We start from the raw sequence: 21,358 nt of genomic DNA on the forward strand, positions 1-21,358 counted from the left end.
GGTACAGGACATGCAATCCTCAGGCAATTGAAAGGCATAAAATTAAATTACAGGAATTGTGTTTCTGTGAGAATTTTAGATATAACATCCTAAATTAGGTAACTGAAACATGAAAGCAAATCAGTGTAAAATAAGAAATACAGACTTTGCAGAGCTTACCTGCTTTAGAACTTCAACTAAAACTAGACAAAAAATGAAATCTACTGCTAAGTCTCTCCTTTCAAGAAGATAGTCTCTTTCACGTTGCTGTTCATCCCTGAAACAAGAATCTCAAATTAGGACTACATTATGAAAAGAGCTCTTGGTTAGTATTTCATGTTATTTACTGAATTCCTAGTACATATGGTGTTTCATGGCAAGCGTTAAGTTTTCGTAATCACCCAACATATATATTGCATTTCTTGTGTTCTCGTTTTGTACATTAAGAACTTACATGCAAATCTCACTACTACATCTGTCAGAAATTAAACCTAATCTAAAAGAATGAGAGGGACTTTCTGGTGGTTCAGTGGTTAGGACTCCGTGCTTCCCGTGCAGGGGGGATGGGTTCAATTCCTGGTCAGGGAACTAGGACCCTACATGCCAAGTGGCACAGCCGAAAAAATGAATACAATTTATACCCTACTGTTGTGTGAAAATTGTATGAATCTTAATTATGTTGAATAGGTTCACAGAGCTTTTCAGGCCTACGATATCCTTCTACTTCTCTATATATTCATTCTGTTAATTTTTAGAGTTTGATATTGAAACTCCAACTAAAAATCTTATCTACTTCAAAAAATTATTGTAATATATAATGGAACGATATGTAACCTTGTTCTGTATTTTCCAAGTCTCCTGTAAGTGTGTTATCATATGTTCATAATTTTAAAAAAATAAAAATTAAACATACAAATGGAAAATTTTTAGTAAATAAAACCGTATTTTAAAATAAATAAAAAATAAAAGAATAAGAGGAAGAAAAATATGAAAATACAGTGCCAGGTCATTTTTTCACAAATCTAAGTTGGAAAATCACAAGTGGCTTCTGCTGAAGTCCAATTCTAACCACGGGCCATCATCTGAAAACAAACATGTTTTACTTAAATCCCTGATCTCCCTGGGAAATTTGAAGAACAGAAAAGACAAGTTCAAGGATTTAACTCCAAGAAGAGTCTCAAGTGTAAGAACATAAGGTCTGAGCAGTCTTCCAATATCACAATTGTTTCCCTTCACAAACCATATGAACAAGACTTTCTTTGAATATTTTTTAACTTTGTCGATGACTGGTAAAGCTCCTCTCTGCACCACAGAGATGGCTTTCTGGAAACGCATTTTGTCAAGACTAGCTCCAGCAGTGACTCCTGTAGGGCAGCACCTACTTTAACCGCTACCTTCACTTGATTCACAGTTTAAGTGTGAGCATCTTTTCCCTCTGTTACCTGTTCAACAAAAGTAACCAAACAATAACAATCATCAGCTGGTAACACTATAGCCTCTTCATTGGAAGTGCTTCAACCCCAGACAGAAAAGTAAAAAAATGTGCCACTTACCCCTTAGATTTTGTGCTAGACCGAGGCCTATATTCATACGATTCATCTTCAGTTCCGTTCTGGCGTTTGTACCAGTCAAACAAGGTGCGGAGTAAGGAAGGGAGACAGTGCTCTGCTACTGAGCTCATAGAGCTTATCAACTGAAAACACAAGATGTTGCCAAAGATAAAATACATCAAAGTGCCACGCTTCTAACTCTACTTGCAATCACTTAGAAATGAGCAATATTTCTGGAATAAATTAACACGAAACATAGTAATTCAAGAGCAACAAATGTGTTTCAAAATAAAAATAAGGGCTGGGAGTCTAGCCAAGTAATAAAGTATAGCGAGTTACATTTCACTGACTATTAAAATTTACCCAAATCCTTGCAGTTTAGTTAAGTGGCTTTCCACCCTTTACCTGCCTCCATATGCTACTCGTGTGAAAACACGACTGTCAGTAACGTCCCTGATTATATTCAGGACACCTCTGGGTGAACTGTTACACACAACATGAAACAATCACACCTACTTCCTTTTCCTGGCCAGCTCCTCTCTACTCATGTGAATGAAATGTTCTAAAACGTTACCACTAGAAGGGATAAAGAGATGCAGAGAAGACCATATCAGTTAGAACTATGGGAAAAGCTCCACTTGCCTCTGTGCTGCTATGACACGGAACAGAGAATTATAATTACACAATTTGTGATACTCACAAATAAACATATTAGAAATGTGTTATATACATGCTTTTCAAGCTCAAAATATATAAATGGACAGCATAAAAATAAATGGAGTGGGCCAGATGCCTGCCACTCAATTTGAGGCATCCCTTAAACTATTTGAACTGTAGGTTAGCTTTATCAGATTCATTTCATGAATGAACCCAGCTTGCCTGTAGTGGTGGTAAGAGGTACACCAGCTACCATTAGTCATCCCTAAGGTCACTCTTCATCTTGAGGATCCAGAGAAAAAACATACTCTCTTCATAAGAAACTGTATCTGATTCAATCCATTGTTCATAAAATTAGTATTTTAAAATCAGTGTACAGTGAAACATGCTTCCCTTCGTTTGACTTAACTAAAAAAACTGTAGGCTGCAGGGATACTCAACGTCTCACTCAGTTCCACAACTGTAGGAAGTGTCAGTTAATGAAGATAAATGGCTACCTCTAGGAATCAAACATTTATTTTTTCTAATATTTTATATTTTTCATGTAACAAAGAATGAAACAGGTTGCTTGTGCATTCTTCTCTCTTTTTAATCTGTCTTCCTTTAATCATGCATTTATGATTTATAAATTATCATAACCTGACAGGTGAATAGTTTCTAATCTAGAAAATTAAAATAAAAACAAGATTTTAATTTTATTTAAGCATTTTGAAATTTTATATTTCATTAACAATGAATACTATCAATCAAAGGAAATCTCTTAATATTTAGAGAAGGAACAATAAAACATCATCTGCTACTGTAAATATACAAAAGCAGTTTATTTCACAAATAGCTTTTATTGTAAAAAAGAATCAAGCTATTGGGCATGATAATTTAGTTTTATTAATCATTTACATAAGAAATGAAAATTTCCTTAAAATATGGCTTAATAAGTTTCAAATTCTGATCATTCATTCATCATTAGTTAAATAGATTCAAGATGTGAATAATTTAAAATACTTTAGATTATCTTTAAATATTAGTAATACATTAATAATAACTAGTACTTAGTTTCTTCTGTAATGGCATTAAGATTTGAAAAGGGCTGTATGACGTGATCTTATTATTACCATAACAAAGCCTTCTTATTTATAGCTTCCTCTTAGACCAGCAGCTATTTACTAAGTGTATGCATCAGAATCACCTAGGGAGCTATTGTAAAATACAGGTGCCAGAGCACCACTCTTGGTCAGCAGAACTGGAGCAGGATCCAGAAACACAGTATTTTGGTACGCCTCCACCAAGTAATTCTAACCAGTCATCTCTATCTAATCAAGCAGACTAACACGAGCATTAACTTCTATTTCCTAGATACCTAATTATGGGAAAAGTAGCTCAGGAATACTAGGTGGCAACAGAAAGCTGATCTCGGTTATTGAGTTTTGCAGACAATCAGTATATAATGAAATAATTATTGAGCAAACATAATTATGATAAAAATAACACTTGATCAAATATTCAATATTAGCAAGAGGAAAGAACTGACATTAGAAAAATACCACTAAATTTTAGATATTAGTATTCTTTATAAAGATTTCTGGTTTGGGGATTATTTTGGGGTGGGAGGGTGGCCATTGTATATTTTCTTTTTAAGCTTCTTTGGCGGTCTAACACAGGCACTCCCCTTGATCTTTGCACAAGCACAGCTACAAGTCTGAGTACAGGGTGTAGTCAATGCCTCCTAGGACAACCCACAACTACTGCAGAGGGGGCTGCAGACACATGCTGCAGCCCTCCATTCATCAGACAGACAAGTATGGGCAACATTCTCGATAGCTCTCAGAATGGAATGAACCCCCAGTGCTCAGAGCAGTGATCTCTATCAATTCCTCCTTTTCCCTGCATCACTCTCTCAAGTCTCCTCCCTAGAATCTCTTTCTAGAACCCAGTCCTTGTCTCTGGCTCTGCCTTTAGAAGGGGGTGGAAAGGGAGAAAACCAGGCTAGATGCTTCAATATAAAGGTTCTGAAGCCCCAACAGGAAAAACAGTAAATAGTAAATGTTAAGAGGTCAAATATGTAAAATTATATACAAGGAAAGATTGAGAGATATAATTGGAAACCTTCTGAAAATTTTCAAAGGGCACAGTAAAGAGAGTACCAATGAAAAGCAAAGTTTTAAAATATTTAATAAACAGATATCAATAAAGTTTACAGCTCATAACTCATTCTATTTGTTTTGTTAAAAAACAAACTACCAAGGAATTCCATGGCAGTCCAGTGGTTAGCATGCCATGCTTCCAACGCTGGTAACCTGGGTTTCGTGCTTGGTCAAGTATCTTTGTGTGTGTGTATAAAATATATGTATATATTTATATAAAACAGACTATCAGCTCCAGACAGAATCTAGTGTATAACCATATATAGGGCCACTAAACAAAATATAAAATACTGGGTGTATATTTGGATCAGACTGTTAGGATAAACATTTTCTTTTCAGGAAAAAAAATACTGGCATACCTGGTCAAACTGAAGATCTTCACCCCTCTGAAGAGATCTAGATAATGGCTTCTCCTGTAATTGAAAAAAAAGTATATGCAAAATATTAGAAATTTTACATAAACAGTTGAGATTTGTAAGTTGGTTTTGCTTTCTTTGTAATTAATTAGTTTTAAGGAAAGGTGCTGATGTGCTAATACAAACAAAATTTAATTAATTTAGAAGAGCATACACAGCGTGACCCTTTCTGTCAGCCTTACTATCTACTTTTCTTGCTTCCTATTCCACATAGAATTATTTAACTTACTGAATGTGAGAGGTGTCTCAGATTATGTTCAAATCTATTACAACTGATTCTTTTATTGAGATTCTTTAGGATGATTTTCTAAACTTTCTACATTAGGCTTTCTTATTGAATTTTTACCTGAAATATGTATCATAAAAAACCAATGCCATTCTTCAACTGGAATTTAGAAATTTAGAGAGAATTTAGAATTTTTAGAATTTTAGATTTCAGTTCAGTTCAGTCGCTCAGTCGTGTCCAACTCTTTGCGACCCCATGAATCACAGTACGCCAGGCCTCCCTGTCCATCACCAACTCCCGGAGTTTTAAATTTAGAATTTCAGAATTTAGAGAAAAACTGAAATTAAGAAATTTGTATATTCTGAAGCTATCTATCTTAGAGCCTCAATTTCCTTCTCTCATTTATGACTCACCTTCATGAAAATAAACTCACAAACATATTTGTCACTGAAAAATTCCTAATCTAACTATCAGAGAATCATGTTTCTAGCTAATTTAATTGGAGTAGGTAAAATACTTGAATTTTATGTTGCTTGACTTTCTTTTTTTAAAATTAATTTATTTTTATTGAAGGATAATTGCTTTATAGAATTTTGCTGTTTTCTGTCAAACCTCAGCATGAATCAGCCATAGGTATACATATATCCCCACCCTTCTGAAACTCCCTCCTGGTCCCACCCCTCTAGGTTGATACAGAGCCCCTGTTTGAGTTTCCTGAGCCATACAGAAAATTCCCGTTGGCTATCTATTTTACATATGGTAATGTAAGTTTCCATGTTACTCTTTCCATACATCTCACCCCCTTTTCCCCTCTCCCCAAGTCCATAAGTCTGTTCTCTCTGTTTCTCCACTGTTGCCCTGTAAATAAATTCTTCAGTACCATTTTTCTAGATTTCATATATATTTGTTAGAATACAGTATTTATCTTTCTCTTTCAGACCTCACTTCACTCTGTATAATAGGTTCTAGGTTCATCCACCTCATTAGAACTGACTCAAGTGTGTTCCTTTCATGGCTGAGTAATATTCCATTGTGTATATACACCACAACTTCTTTATCTATTCATCCGTTGATGGACATCTAGGTTGCTTCCGTGTTCTAGTTATTGTAAATAGTGCTCCAGTGAACAATGGGATACGTGTGTCTCTTTCAATTTTGGTTTTATGCCACTTGACTTAATTAATAGGCAAAAGATTTTTGGTATGTCCTTGGCACTAGAGTCCTTAAACGCTAAGCACACTTTGGTAATTATCTTGCAGACAAGTCTTCTCTCTCTAAAACCAACTACTATACACGATAAAGGAGAAGGCAATGGCACCCTACTCCAGTACTCTTGCCTGGAAAATCCCATGGATGGAGGAGCCTGGTAGGCTGCAGTCCATGGGGTTGCTGGGAGTCAGATACGACTGAGCAACTTCACTTTCACTTTTCACTTTCATGCATTAGAGAAGGAAATGGCAACCCACTCCAGTGTTCTTGCCTGGAAAATCCCAGGGACAGGGGAGCCTGGTGGGCTGCCGTCTACGGGATCGCACAGAGTTGGACATGACTGAAGCAACTTAGCAGCAGCAGCATGCATGATAAACATGCAACATGATAATGATACTGTCCAATAATATGTATGCCCAATTAACTAGCTCCAAGTCTCACAGCAAGTTCAAGAGAACATTGCTTCTGTAAGTATCTGAAAAGTTTGAAAATTACTGAGCTATCCTAATGTGAACTGTGTATTTGAAACCTGGGCTAGGGGTGGTGTAGAAGAGAGAATAAGCTGTTTCTTCCCAACTTACTTGACTTACTTGATCCCCCTCACTTGATCCCTCTTTTACTGTAATACTAAATTGAAAGGTTTTCAGTAATATTTTGAGGAACGCTGATCTACATAGTTCATTACCCCATAGGGTATTTATAAAATAAAGTAATGACCAAGAAGACTAAAAGAGAACAATTAACTTTTCCATAAACATTCACACTGTTTTCTTATACTCAACATTTTTCATTTCTCAATAAACTCACACTTTCTCAAAGATTTCTGAACATTTGATACCCTCACAGAGTTTTCCCTAAAACAAAAATGAGACTTAGCTGTTTTTTACCTAATAAGAACTCAGAAATGATGTTTGAATGTGAAATACTCATGTCACTATCAGCTAAAAAACATTAATTTCTTGGACTCCAAAATCACTGCAGATGGTGACTGCAGCCTTGAAATTAAAAGACGCTTGCTCCTTGGAAGAAAAGTTATGACCAACCTAGACAGCATATTAAAAAGCAGAGACATTACTTTGCTGACAAAGGTCCATCTAGTCAAACCTATGGTTTTTCCAGCAGTCATGTGTGGATGTGAGAGCTGGACTATAAAGAAAGCTGAGTGCCGAAGAATTGATGCTTTTGAACTGTGGTGTTGGAGAAGACTCTTGAGAGTCCCTTGGACTGCAAGGAGAGCCAACCAGTCCATCCTAAAGGAAATCAGTCCTGAATACTAATTGGAAGGACTGATGCTGAAGCTGAAACTCCAATACTTTGGCCACCTGATGCGAAGCATTGACTCGTTGAAAAAGACCCTGATGCTGGGAAACATTGAAGGCAGGAGGAGAAGGGGATGACAGAGGATGAGATGGTTGGATGGCATCACTGACTCAATAGACATGAGTTTGAGTAAACTCCAGGAGTTGGTGATGGACAGGGAGGCCTGGCGTGCTGCAGTCCATGGGGTCGCAAAAAGTCAGATACGACTGAGTGACTGAACTGAACTAAAGCGTACTGCACTAAATACAGATTACTAATCAAGGACTTTGTATTAACCTCTCAGTTTGATTATAATATGGTTGAGGACAGCCTAATCATTGCTCAAGCAGATGTACTTTCAATATGAGACTTTGAAAAGATAAACTATTTAAAAACATGCTTATAGTATCTGCAACCAATTAACATGACAACTAAAAAGAATACAAGTTATTCTCCCATCCAAGTACTAACTGGGCCCAATCCTGCTTAGCTTCTGAGATCAGATGAGATCTGGGTGCATTCAGAGTGCTATGGCCATCCAAATTATTCTCTATATTCACATATAGATGAATGCAAAGACTTACGTATAAGAATATTTACTGTACTATCTTTTTCTGCTGTTGTCTTCCTGGTAGCTCAAACAGTAAAGAGGCTGCCTGCAACACAGGAGACCTGGGTTCAATCCCTGGGTCAGGAAGATCCTCTGGAGAAGGGAATGGCAATCCACTCCAGTATTCCTGCCTGGAGAATTCCATGGACAGAGGAGCCTGGTGGGCTACAGTCCATGGGATCGCAAAGAGTGGGACAGGACTGAGCAACTAACACTATCTTTTTTTGCAGTGATCTCAAATTGGGTTAAGTCCCAAACAGCTTATCCATAGAGAGTGGTATAAGAAAATTTATAGTACTTTCTCTAAGTGAAGTAGTATTCAACTGTTAGAAAGAATGAGACAAATACATATGGGCTGACAACAGAACAATCTCTGATTTTTTTAAGTAGAAATAGGTACAGAAAAAATATACGTATATAAAATCTCATGGCTGTGTTTTTTTTTTCTTTTTTACAGGTGGAAAGTGCTACAGAGATTGATAAATAAAAGACATGAAAAATAGTAAACTAACACTATAGACAGTGATTACCTTGATAAAAAAATGAAAGGATCACTATTGTTATTACATAACCTTTAAAACTACTTTCACTTTTTATAATGTCATTATTTTAAAATAATAGAATATATTAATAATGAATCTAAAGTTCACAATCCCTTAAACTCTAATTTGACCCTTTAACTAGTATTTGTGTGCAGAGTACCAGCAGCAACATGTAGCTTCCAGGAAAAGCAAGAGGGCTTACTGAAAAAATTTTGACAGTGTAACAATGATACTGAAATATTTCAATAATCTGCAACTAAACATGGCCTTCTGTCCTACTAAACAATCCCTATCATTGTAGATTAAAAAGTCCAATGACAGAGCAAAGAAAATACACATTATCTTAGACTTTAGGATGGGAAGCTGCAATGGAGGTGGGGACTTCCTAATGACCACTGAGAAGATGACATTTGAGTCACAATCAGAGGGAAGGGACTGAGCTTGCCATGCAAAGTGAGGAAAAGATAATCCAGTCAGTACCTTGGAACTCCCCAAAGGCTCAGGAATTGGAGGACTTCAGTACTATGAAAGTGTGGATGAAGGGGAAGTTAAAATAAGAATGTTGAGGGATTTCCCTGGCGGTCCAGTGGTTAAGAATCCATCTTGCAACGCAGGGACACAGGTTCAATCCCTGGTAGAGGATCTGAGATCCCACATGTCACGGGGCAGCTAAACCCATGTGCCACAACTAGAGAAAAAGCCTGTGTGCCACAATGGAGACTCAGAGCAGCCAAAAAAATTTAAAAAATAAGAGGGCTGGTACTGTATTGATCTGTTTTATAGGCTTTTTATTAAAAAGAGAAAACTAAAAAAAAAAAAAAAAAAGAGGTTGGTGGAATGTTTAGGAAAAGTTTAAACCCTACCTCTCACTCCCTTCACCCACTCTTACTTAGCAAGTTGGCCGTCTCTCCATCCTTCGCATAGAGGAATTGCCCTTCTTAGCAAAGAGCAAAACAGAGATGTCAGCTGGGAGATTCTACACTTGAAGACAGGGTATCATCCTGAAGACAGGGCGCTTAAATGAAAAAGTATATGCTAAATATTAAAAAAAAAAAACCACACAGTTATCTTCTGCCTCTATATCCCCTGAATGTTAGTAGCCAAGCCTAAACCTTCTCATTTGGGCTACTGAAGCACCCCTCTCAGGAGATTCTGACTAGCTCCCAGCTAAAGAGCTGACATTGATGGTTCAGATGACTACACACTAAAGACCACAGTCAAAAAGGCCCCTCCATGAAGGTGGGGCTTCCAATCAGCTGTTCAGTGCCTCAATCATAATAAATAATATATACCATGTAACAATAAACATGTGAGGAGAAGGGGGGAAGCTAAAAGAAAAATGCAAGACCAGAAACTCTTTAAAATACAAAGATATTTAATACTATCAAAAAACAGTGGATAGTGCACAGTTGTAAAAATGCTGGTCCTAAACTAAATACATACAGTCTATATTAGCAGGTGATTGGTTAAAGCCCTTTTCCCCATCTTCTTTATAGGTCACTGGCAATCTAATAACAGTGACAAATAAGCACAAATGTGCTTGGATCAATTACCCAGGATTGATCTACCTCTTTTTAGGAATAAAGAAACCTAAGGTATTGGATTATATAGCTTACAAGCTGAAATTTTAATCAATGGTTGCCCTTCCTTTTCGAATCTTCCAAGATAAAAATGAAATCATGGCTGAAGTCAAACTCAGCTAACCTCTGAATCTTTCAGCTTCCTTAATTTCCTTTTATTATGAGTTCTAATATGAGAATGAAAAGGCCAGTTCTCTCATTTTAGTGGTTGATTAAATTCTTTTTCACAGAATTCTTTCACGTGGGTGCTTCTAACTTTCCATGTAACCTACTGTCCATCTGACCATGAGACACCTTAGGCTCCTTGTATGTAACAATGTGTTGATACTATTTTCTTTAGAACAGAATGAGAGTTTCATTGGAGAACTTAAGAGAGTCATCTTGAACAGCAGTTTATTACTGGAAAGGATACAAAATACATTTCAAAACAAATGGATCATAATAAACGCATCTGAGGTATAATAAAAACATTGTGACAATTTTAGATTAAATGTATTTTCATTTATCTAATTGTGATGCTGGGTAGATGATACACCATCTACTTAGACTTGGACATAAATGAAACAGAGCTGGCAGAGATCTGATTTAGACAGGAAGAAATTACGCTGGTACATAGGATGTGGTGGTACAAATGGTAAAGAACCGGCCTGCCAGTGCAGGAGATATAAGAGACACAGGTTCAGTCCCTGGGTTGGGAAGATTCCCTGGAGGAGGAAATGGCAACCCACTCCAGTATTCTTGCCTAGAGAATTCCATCTACAGAGGAGCCTGGCGGGCTACAGTCCATGGGGTTGCACAGAGTTGGACATAACTGAAGCAACTTAGCACGCACACATAGGAGTGTTGGTGGTAAAATCTATAAAATATGACGGGGATTTTCTCAGCCAGTGTTTGTCCTGAGCAGCCAGAGTCTACAACATTTGTGTATTTTCCTGGGGTGTCAGAAGGAGAAGGAAGGAATGTCTCTTCTCTCTTAAGTGTGATGATGGGGTAGAAACACCTATTTTTTAATGGAATCCTGAGCACTACTCACTATAACTCAATAACCTCACTTGAAATTACATAGTGGGTGTTTCTGAAGTGAACTATTAAGTGAACGAATAAAATACAGTCAGCATCAGTCTATTCTGAAAGAAATATTAGAAGCTCTGTCTAACACAATGATACTATGCTTTGTGAGAAGGAAAATAAGGGTGCAGGCCACAGCAGTGTTCTCAAGAATAAGTTCAATTTATATGACAAACTTTTACTAAGAGCCTACCACCAAGGACAGTGCTGCAGGTATAAGAGGAGAGAGAGACCTGGTATCAAGTAGCTTACATCAGTAAAGATAAATATGTAAACAATAAACCATAATATGACAATGTCAGAATCTAGGAGTGTGAACAAAATTACTATGGTAAAACACAGATTCATTTAGCTTAAGCAAGGATCACTATGTTAGAAGGAACATGTGGGAAGCTGCAAGGATGAGTAGAGGTTTAAAAACAGAGGAGTTAAAAGCATTTTAGATCAAGAGAAAAATAAAAACAAACACATCAGAACAACAGAATATACAGAGGATACTTTTAAGCCAATACTTTTGTCACAGCGTACATCAGGATAGGAGAATCAAGAAACATTATCCCAGCTATAACAAAGCTTTGAAGAGGCTGAAATGACTCCCCCAAGAACTTGAATTTAATACATGGGAATGAAAAGGGAGCAAGAATTCTAAAGCAAGAAGGTGATAATCCTGCTATCTGGGCTGTAGATGAGGGACAGCTTGGTGAGAACAAGGAAAATGGAACGGTGATGGACTACTGCTTGATTGGCTAGAAGGCTAATGCAATGGTCTAACACGACAGAATCTGACCCTGAGTTAGGTCAGTAATACTACATTGGTGGGAAAGTGCAAGATATAAAACTGCCGTGTTATAGACTCGTTCAAAGTAGGTAATTTCACTCACATTCTTTTAATTATGCTACTCTCGAGACTTTCATATTTCAAAACTGAAATTCCTTTAAAAATATAAGACATTTTAGAGCTGTCAGGACCATACTACATCATGCTTTTTATAAAACATTTTATAAAATAGGAAAAGAGCTTTTAAAATGTGCTGTGTATGCTGCAAACTGGTGAAGCCAAGTGATGGGTCTAGAGGGGTTACTATACTATAATCTCTACTTTTCTATAAGTTTGTGTTGAGATATATGAGTAAATAAAGGTTTAATATATTTCAAGTATACAAAGTGATAAATACATATATACTCTGAAAGGATTCCCACTATCAAGTTAATTAAAACATCCATCACCTCACATATTCACTTTTTATTTCTTTCTTTTTTGTTTTTAGTGAGAACACAACTTTTTTTCTTTTTTTTTTGCTCTTTATTATTTATTTATTTTTTACTTTACACTACTGCATTGGTTTTGCCATACATTGGCATGAGTCTGCCACGGGTGTACATAGCAACTTTCAGTTAAACAATATAGTATTATCAACTATAATCATTATGCTCCATAAGCCTTTTTTAAATGTATCTTTCAAAAGTGGTTTCCTTTCTGACTATATGCTATTTAAGTAGGCCAGTAAAGCAATCTAACATGTAATTCACAGACCATGGATGAAGAAAATAACATTTTATAGAGTAAGTACCTTTCTAATTAAACCTTATAAGCACTATTTCATATCTATAAACTCTCATAATCCAAATTTTTAAAACAGAATTTTATATTATATACATGTATATATATATATATTATATATATATACATGTATATATATATATACATTGGCATAAATATTGATGGACAGGGAGGCCAGGCGTGCTGTGATTAATGAGATCGCAAAGAGTCGGACGCGACTGAGTGACTGAACTGAACGCAGAAAGCAATCATGGAATGACTAAACTGAATATATTAATGATGAGATGTACAGTTCTGAAATATACATTTTAGTTAGTGATCTTTTATGTACTATTATTTCTTAAACCTCAAATACATGATTTCACAGATGCTTTCCTCAGAGTAGTGTCCTCTATTTAAAGATCAGAAAGAAACTCGATGCTTCCAGGCACCCCACCCACAGACCATCACAGTATGAGCAGTAAGTCCTACTTAACTAAGAAAATTAAGAACATGTATTTCCTTCTTCTTCCCTCCTTTCTTAAGTCATCTTTATTCTCTTCCCTTCCTTTCTTCCTTCCTTCTGAGAAAGGACAGCAGGTTGTATTAAGCCTAACTCTTTGCTCTGCAGCTTATTGGCTTTGGGTCTCAGACAAGTAACAGACCCTCTGGGTCTCAAAACAGTGGTGAACATCTATCTCTAATTCAGTTATGTAAGGAATAAATACATTTCAGCTCTTACATCCTCTACTTCCATCTTCATTATCACCACCCAACTTGTAATCTACCAACATGCTCTTGATTCATCACATATCCGTTCCCTTCAAATCCCAAGAGTTACTTTCTAAAGTTACTTCACCCTGCAGAAACGGTTCTCAGGCTATTTAATTTCCAAGTCCAATAACCTGTTCCCCAGAGTTCACTGTACTCCGCGTCTATTATTTGACAATAATAATGCCATTCTATAGTTTCTTTCCCATATTGGCTTCGATCATCACCCTCATGTGGATGATGCCAAAATCTATGTTTCCTGCAAATTCCCCAAAAGAATTTCCAGCTGCCAAATAATTCCACATGGTCTAGACTGCTAGTAGTTCAAGCTTAACATACACAAACATCTTAATCATCCTTACTATCCCAATAAAACTCTTGTTTTCTTTACCAAAGTACACACACTACCATCTTTTCGAACACTTCAAAAAATCTTTAACCCTTCATGTTCACTCAAAACACCTATTCCATTTTAATTGTGCATCGAATTCTACTGATTCTGCTTTTGTTATTTATCTCACTTTTTTTCCACTGCTAATGCCCTAATTCAAGACTCTTTTCATTTCAGCCTGGATTTATACAACAGCTAAATAGTCTCTGCCTTTCATCTATTCTCCTTGTTGTCCAACCACTGTATATCTATCATTAAACAGTCATCACAATTCTTTAGAATCCAACCCAAACCCTTGTTCTTGTTTTCTTTCCTTCCTTCTTCCTCACCATAAGTAGAGCTCCTCATGCTTTTAAGTATCCTCATGTACTGTAAATTCAAAGCTGTTTACTTGTTCTAAGTTTGGCTATTGTCATATCACCAACTCACCGAATATTTTAGATTTTCTTTCATTTTCTCTTATGTTTTATCTGTCTCAATAATTCCCCTTGGTGAAATCATTTTTGTTCTTTTGTTACCTGCAGTAACGCATCTAAGTGTATTCTAGAGTCACTACAGCTTTTTAGATGAACACTTATTATCACCTATCCCTTAATTTTTCTTAAAGACACTATTTTTTAGAGTAGTTTTAGGTTCACAGTGAAACTGAGCAGAAGAATGGATTTACTGTATTCCCCTGTGCCCACACATGCACAGCCCCTACCATTATCAACATGTGCACTAGAGGGGCGTTTCATAACTGACACATCCTAATGACGCAAACTCTATAGACTGCACTATGGCTCACAACAGGTGGGTCTGGATAACCCTATGACGATGTGTATCACCATTACAGTATCATACAGGACATATTCACTACCCTAAAAATCCTGTGTCTGCCTATTCATCCCACCTCTACCCCTGCCCAACCTCTGGCAACCACTGATCTTTTACTGTCTCCATAGCTTTGTCTTTTCCAGAATGTCATATAGCTGGAATTATACAGTATATACCTTTCAGATTGGCTTCCTTTAATATTTTTCAACTATGTTATTTTCTTTGGAAAATCTATAATATAATGGTTAAGGCAAGAAAATATTTCAGGTTTATAGGTCAGCTCTACTCACCAAGGGTTCAGCCATTACAACTTCAATTTTCTTTTCAGCTTGAACAGCAAATTCTGCAAAGAGGCTCTTGATGACATATTCACCAGGCTTGACATCTGGGTCAATTGTAATGCTTGACATGATGATATTCTTTTTCCCCAAAGTGGAATGAGAGTTGGAAGAAGTGCAGTACTTATTCACTTTGCTGACTGGTGCTGAAGCTAAAAGAAAAGAAACAAAAGAACTCTACTTTAATAATCAACTCAATTAGGCCAACCATAACCACCTGGTTTAATATGCATCCTGCCCCTACACCCCAACCAGATCTCCCAATCTGTATTACCAGACTCTATTTTTTCTATTACACTTGTTGCCTTCTAACATACTGCCCAACATAACTATAACTTCATTATATATCATGTTTATTATGTACTATTTATTATGTGCTATTTTTCTCCTCACCTTGCTGTTGTGAATTCTATATGTTCAGAGAATCTCTTTTGTCTTTTTTGTTCACTGATGAATCCCAAGTGCTTAGAACAATGCCTGGTACATACTGGGGATACAACACATATGTAGTGGATGAATGAATGAATTCTAAACAAAGTTGTATGCAACGAAGGAAATATGTGTGAATAAATAAAATGCAAATTGTGTTAAGTTAAAATACACTATTTTGGCGAGAATGCTCCGGAAACACATTTGAAAAAGCGAACTACATTTGAACTCACATCTAAATTTTGAAAAAGAAGAAGCAAGGCAAAGCACCAGGAACAGAAATTACAAAGTTGAGTTGAATGTTTGAAAAACAAAAGAAGGACCAGTATGGCTGAAGCTTAAGGGATGGAGCAGGGGTGGAAGCCAATGTGAGATGAAGTTAGAAGCATTAGTCAGAGACCAAAGTTTTAGAGCTCTATAAGGAAAATGGATATTACTCTAAATACAATTAAAATTCAGTGCAAAGTGATGACTTGGAGAGGAAGAGGATCTGGCTTCTCTTTAAAAGATTCCTGGCTCCTCTGGAGAATGAATTAGATGAAGGCAAACGTAGAATCGGGGGAGCCACTACAAAAAATCCGGGTGAGATGATCACAGCTTGGGCTAAGAGGATGATGATGGCACAGAACAGAAGGGTCTGTCAGATGTTAGTGGACTTGCTACTGACAGGAGGGCAAGCAATTAACGACGACTCATAGGACTTTTCTTTGAATCATTCAAAAGAGAGATCAAGATGACATTGTGCCTGGCAAACAGTACCTCGAACCAAGTGTGACATTAAGAAGAGCAGCTGTTCTGTTTTCCTGATGCCTGGGCAGCCTACCTGGCTTTTATCTAGTTTCTCCAGTTGCCTTGATCTTCCCACCTGCTGCATCAAACAGACCTTCCCATTCTCTAACTTCAGCTTGTGACAACCCCTTTGGCCTAGAAAATCCATGGAGAAACCTGTAAGAAATGTACTTCTCTACCCTGACCTGATCTCCAGAGACTGCGCTTTCAATACGCTGTCCTAGAAATTACTCCCTCCTTGAAATAGGAAGCAGAACACAATTTTTCAAACACTTTCTGTTCATGTGTGTGTTACATAATCATAGGACAATAAATTTAATCTAAAGAAATACATTCCCAACTCATAAGAAATTGTTCTGTCAACTAAAAAAACAAAAAAACCTACTCTACCAAACATAACATATGTCAAGATATCTGAAGTGACTGTGGTAACTCCAAAAGAAAATTCTAGAAAGTAATATAAAATCAGGTGAGGGCAGTCACTTCGGAAAAAAATCATTTGCAAATTTAAAAAATAAATATTTTTGAAAGACTGAACTTATAAATGCCAAAGAATGGCTTACTTTCATGTCCTATCCATTATCTACATTTACTTATTTTTGCATAGTACAGAATATTGTCCTCCAATGGTAAGATTATGAATTAGTCATGCATGATGCTTAAATTTTCAAAATAATAATAATCTAAAGACTATTCTAAACAATTAATATTGCATATAAAATAAATTAAAATATATATTGTATTCTAGAACTAAAATCATATAAAAGAGTTCAAAATAAAATTCACAGTCCTTTGAACACAGTGTATGCTATTTATTTTAAACAATGACGTGTTTACTCTGTTTCACGATCCAACACTGCATATTATAAAGGAGAGAATGTGTTAACAAATGTCACCATGGGGAAAGAAGATCTTAAATTTAAACATTTTATTTTGGATCATTAAGAATATTTTATATTTTATATCCACATTATGTTGGATAGCTGTAGAGAATCATAAAATAGTCAAAAAGGCTACTCAGTTTCTAGAATTTTAATCTACATTTTAGGAATAAAAATGAGGGTAAAACATTTTAAAATTTTTGACTTATGGTAGTAGATGCAAAATATATCTTTTCCTGTAATTAAGATTCATAAGGTCATATGTGAGTTACAAAGTTTCTTTGGCTTTAACTTTATAATAAATGTTTTAAATAAGAAGTCTATAATAGATCTTGGCACTTGAACTGTAGACTTTGATGAGGTATAACTTTAATGGATTTTAACTTTTAAAGTCTTCTCTAAAAGAAAAACTTTAATTAAAATGATCACTCAAATAACTCATCATTACTGTCTTCTACTTCCTAAAAAGCATAAACATAAGTTAACCATAAATAAATATCCCTAGGTATCATAATTGCATTTTCAAGACGTTTGCCAATACAACCAGAAGTTTCAGGGAAACTTGCATTTATCTTCCAAGTAAAGGTCTATCTTCCAAATATCTGCATTACATTCTAACATCAAAATACTTCAACTTGAAAGAAAAATCAGATTTTTAGTGTTTAAGAGTTAATCAGTTTTACCTCAAAATGAAATCAGTTAGAAAAAGACCCACACCCGAACTGAAACCTGGACAAAAAAGATGAAGAAACAAGCTACAAAAGATAAAACAAGCCAATAACCATGAAAACAATATATAACTTCACTGATATTTTTAAAATAAATAAAAATTAGATAACTTTTTTTATGTACCAAAATGGTTTCCCCCAATTGTGTATTTCACTACAATGTTCAGCTTGGCTAAGATATGTGAATTTTTCTCATATTCTGCTAATAGTTAAGAAAAAGGGATAGTCACTCTAAGCAGGGTTAGGAAGGTTAGTTACTACATAACTAGATTAACCTGATGTCACCAGACTGCTTGAGTCAAATATTTTATGAAGCTAAATAGTACTATTTCTCTACATGCTATTAAAGTTTTTTGAAAATTTTACATATGTCTACTAGAGAAGGAATGATGCTAAAGCTGAAACTCCAGTACTTTGGCTACCTCATGCGAAGAGTTGACTCACTGGAAAAGACTCTGATGCTGGGAGGGATTGGGGGCAGGAGGAGAAGGGGAGGACAGAGGATGAGATGGCTGGATGGCATCACGGACTTGATGGACGTGAATCTGAGTGAACTCCGGGAGTTGGTGATGGACAGGGAGGCCTGGCGTGCTGCGATTCATGGGGTCGCAAAGAGTCGGACACGACTGAGTGATTGAACTGAACTGAACTGAACTAGAGAATAATGACGTAACTGTCAAGAGTGTAATTCTTAACACAATTCAGGCATTGAATTATAAGTTGTAAAAACCCAATGTCGTATTAAACATCCTTGGAATATAAATCTATTAAACTCTGATAATAAAAAAAGACCTGAGTGATTAACATATAAAATAAGATATAAAAATTAAAAGCTAGCCTGTGTACTCTTTCTCATAGATATGTGTGAAAGTCGCTCAGTTGTGTCTGACTCTGCGACTCCATGGATATACAGTCCATGGAATTCTCCAGGCCAGAATACTGGAGAGGGTAGCCTTTTCCTTCTCCATTCTCATAGATAAGGTGCAAATAAAATGTAAATATGGCACTTTGAAAAGTATTTATTTATTTGTATGATTGTGCTGGGTCTTTGTTGCTGTGTGCAGGCTTTCTCTAGTTGCAATGCAAGGGTTTCTCATTGCAGTGGCTTTTCATTGCAGAGCAGGGGCTCTAGGAGCTCAGGCTTCAGTAGCTGTGGTATATGGGCTTAGTTGCTCCAAGGAATGTGGAATCTTCCACGGGACAAGGATCGAACCCATATCCCCTGAATTGGCAGGAAGATTTTCAACCTACTGGACCACCAGGGAAGTTTGGTATTTTTAGACAGTGAGCTCTGTATAACATTGTACTTAGCATGTTTCATAAAAAAAAAAAAATTACCTTCTTCATGCTCATGAGTCTCCTATTCCCTTATAGGATAAATTTAAATTCAATGAAGGAGAACAGACATGTGAGAAGAGACACAAAAACCCTAAGTTGAATCACATTTGATTTCATTACTTTATAGCAGTGGTTCTTGTTGTTTTCTGCCTCTGTTATATTCTTACATGCAACACTCTATACAATGCTGCTGCTGCTAAGTCACTTCAATTGTGTCCAACTCTGTGCGACCCCACAGATGGCAGCCCACCAGGGGTCCCCTGTCCCTGGGATTCTCCAGGCAAGAACACTGGAGTGGGTTGCCATTTCCTTTTCCAATGCAGGAAAGTGAAGTCGCTCAGGCATGTCCGACTCTTCGAGACCCCATGGACTACAGCCTACCAGGCTCCTCTGTCCCTGGGATTCTCCAGGCAGGAGTACTGGAGTGGGGTGCCATTGCCTTCCCCGACTCCATACAATAACTCCGTCTAAATTCAGTGACTCTCAGTGATTGAGCTGCCCTAAAAAAGATGAGTAGGGGTGAGTAGATGTAGTTTTAAAAGACCCCAGTGGAGTCCATGAAAATTGCATGCAGCACCCTCACGCCCAAGGCCAGGTCTTTAGATAGAAAAATTACTACTCTTTGGTCATAATCTTATACATACATATTTATGTAGAGATTTATATAATACAGAAAAGTAACAAAATACCACACAATTTCTTATTATAATAATTATTTACTTATATTGTTAATAATAAACACATCGATGATGACCTAAGAAGGAAAAGGTATAAGGTAAATGGCCTTTGAACAAGACCAAAAGTCAAAAATATCTATTTTAAAAGACAAAAGCAAAACTCTTAGTTTAAAAAGCAAGCCTCTCCCAGCAAGATATTTTGTGGCTATCAACAAACTGACTGAAATTTACATGAAGAGGCAAATAACTCAGAATAGCCAACACAATACTGAAGAACAAAGTTGGAGGACTGACACTACTCAACTTTAAGACTTATTTTAATGCTACAGTGAACAAGACAGTGTGCTACTAATGAAAAATACGTGACGACATCAGTGGGACAGAAAGAGAGCCTAGAATAGACTCACACAAACAGAGTCAACTGAAACTAATCTCTGACAAAGGAGCAAATTCAATCAGTGGAAAACAGAGAATTTTCAACAAAAGGTATTGGAATAACCAGACATTTGCATACTACAAAAATAAATAGATCTAGACACAGAACCTACATCTTTTACAAAAACTAACTCAAAATGGATCACAGATCTAAATGTGAAATGCAAAACAATAAAATTCCCAGACTCTAAGGAGAAAACCTAACGGTTCTTGGGTTTGGTGATGACTTTACAGATCCAACAGTAAAAGCAAGACCCATGAAAGAAAAATTGATAAACTGAAGCTTTATTAAAATAACTTCAGCTCTGCAAAAGATATTGGTAACAGAACGAAAATACACAGGCTGGGAGAAAACCTTTGCAAAACATGTATTTGGCATCTAAAATATATAACAATTCTTAAAATGCAATAAGAAGATAAACTATCCAGTTTTAAAACAGACAAAACATTTGAACAGACTGCACACCAAAGAAGACATACAGATGACAAGTAAGCATATGAAAAGATGCTCCACACCATACATCTTCAGAGTAATGCAAATTAAAGACAATGATGAGGTACCACTCTGGATGAAAAATGTCACCTGCTCATCAGTGAACAAAGCAAGTTGTAGTTACGAAGCCATCAGCCACTGCAGACACCCTCACGTGTGCACTCTGAGGAGAGTCAGGATGGAGAAAAACAGCATACTGCCCCTAGGTAATTAAGGTCCATATCAAAGGAATGGTTTCAGTGAGCCCAGACGCTTCCATCTTCCCATACATAGAAAACTGCTAAGTTCACTAACTTCAGATGTCTGCTTTTCTTTAACTAACAGTAAACTTTTGATGTTCTGATTACCTGGCTTTTTGTTGTAAAAACTCTAATATATATCCTGACTCCTCCTTTACCTCTTAGAAGCAGTCCTTCAAAGCTATCTGAGAATCTGCCTCCCAGGCCTAAGTCCTC

The 21,358-nt window shown here is 36.5% G+C and overlaps 1 protein-coding gene across 11 annotated transcripts in view; it reads right to left on the minus strand.

Annotated features, from left to right (window-relative positions):
* The window catches only part of FRYL (FRY like transcription coactivator), a 260,551-nt gene that overhangs the window by 124,468 nt on the left and 114,725 nt on the right, over positions 1 to 21,358 (minus strand). For all 11 annotated transcript variants that reach the window (XR_011257763.1, XR_011257764.1, XM_069594063.1 and 8 more), the window contains 4 exons: positions 15,086 to 15,285; positions 4,687 to 4,740; positions 1,533 to 1,672; positions 160 to 256 (listed from right to left, as the gene is read on the minus strand). Coding sequence is in view for 9 of the 11 variants with exons in the window: in XM_069594063.1 (XP_069450164.1) it covers positions 160 to 256; positions 1,533 to 1,672; positions 4,687 to 4,740; positions 15,086 to 15,205 (411 nt within the window). In the remaining 2 variants the exon portion in view is untranslated. The remainder of the gene's footprint in view (positions 1 to 159; positions 257 to 1,532; positions 1,673 to 4,686; positions 4,741 to 15,085; positions 15,286 to 21,358) is intronic.

The sequence above is a fragment of the Ovis canadensis genome, chromosome 6 (genome assembly GCF_042477335.2).
Source record: "Ovis canadensis isolate MfBH-ARS-UI-01 breed Bighorn chromosome 6, ARS-UI_OviCan_v2, whole genome shotgun sequence".
In the NCBI taxonomy this organism is placed as follows: Eukaryota; Metazoa; Chordata; class Mammalia; order Artiodactyla; family Bovidae; genus Ovis; species Ovis canadensis.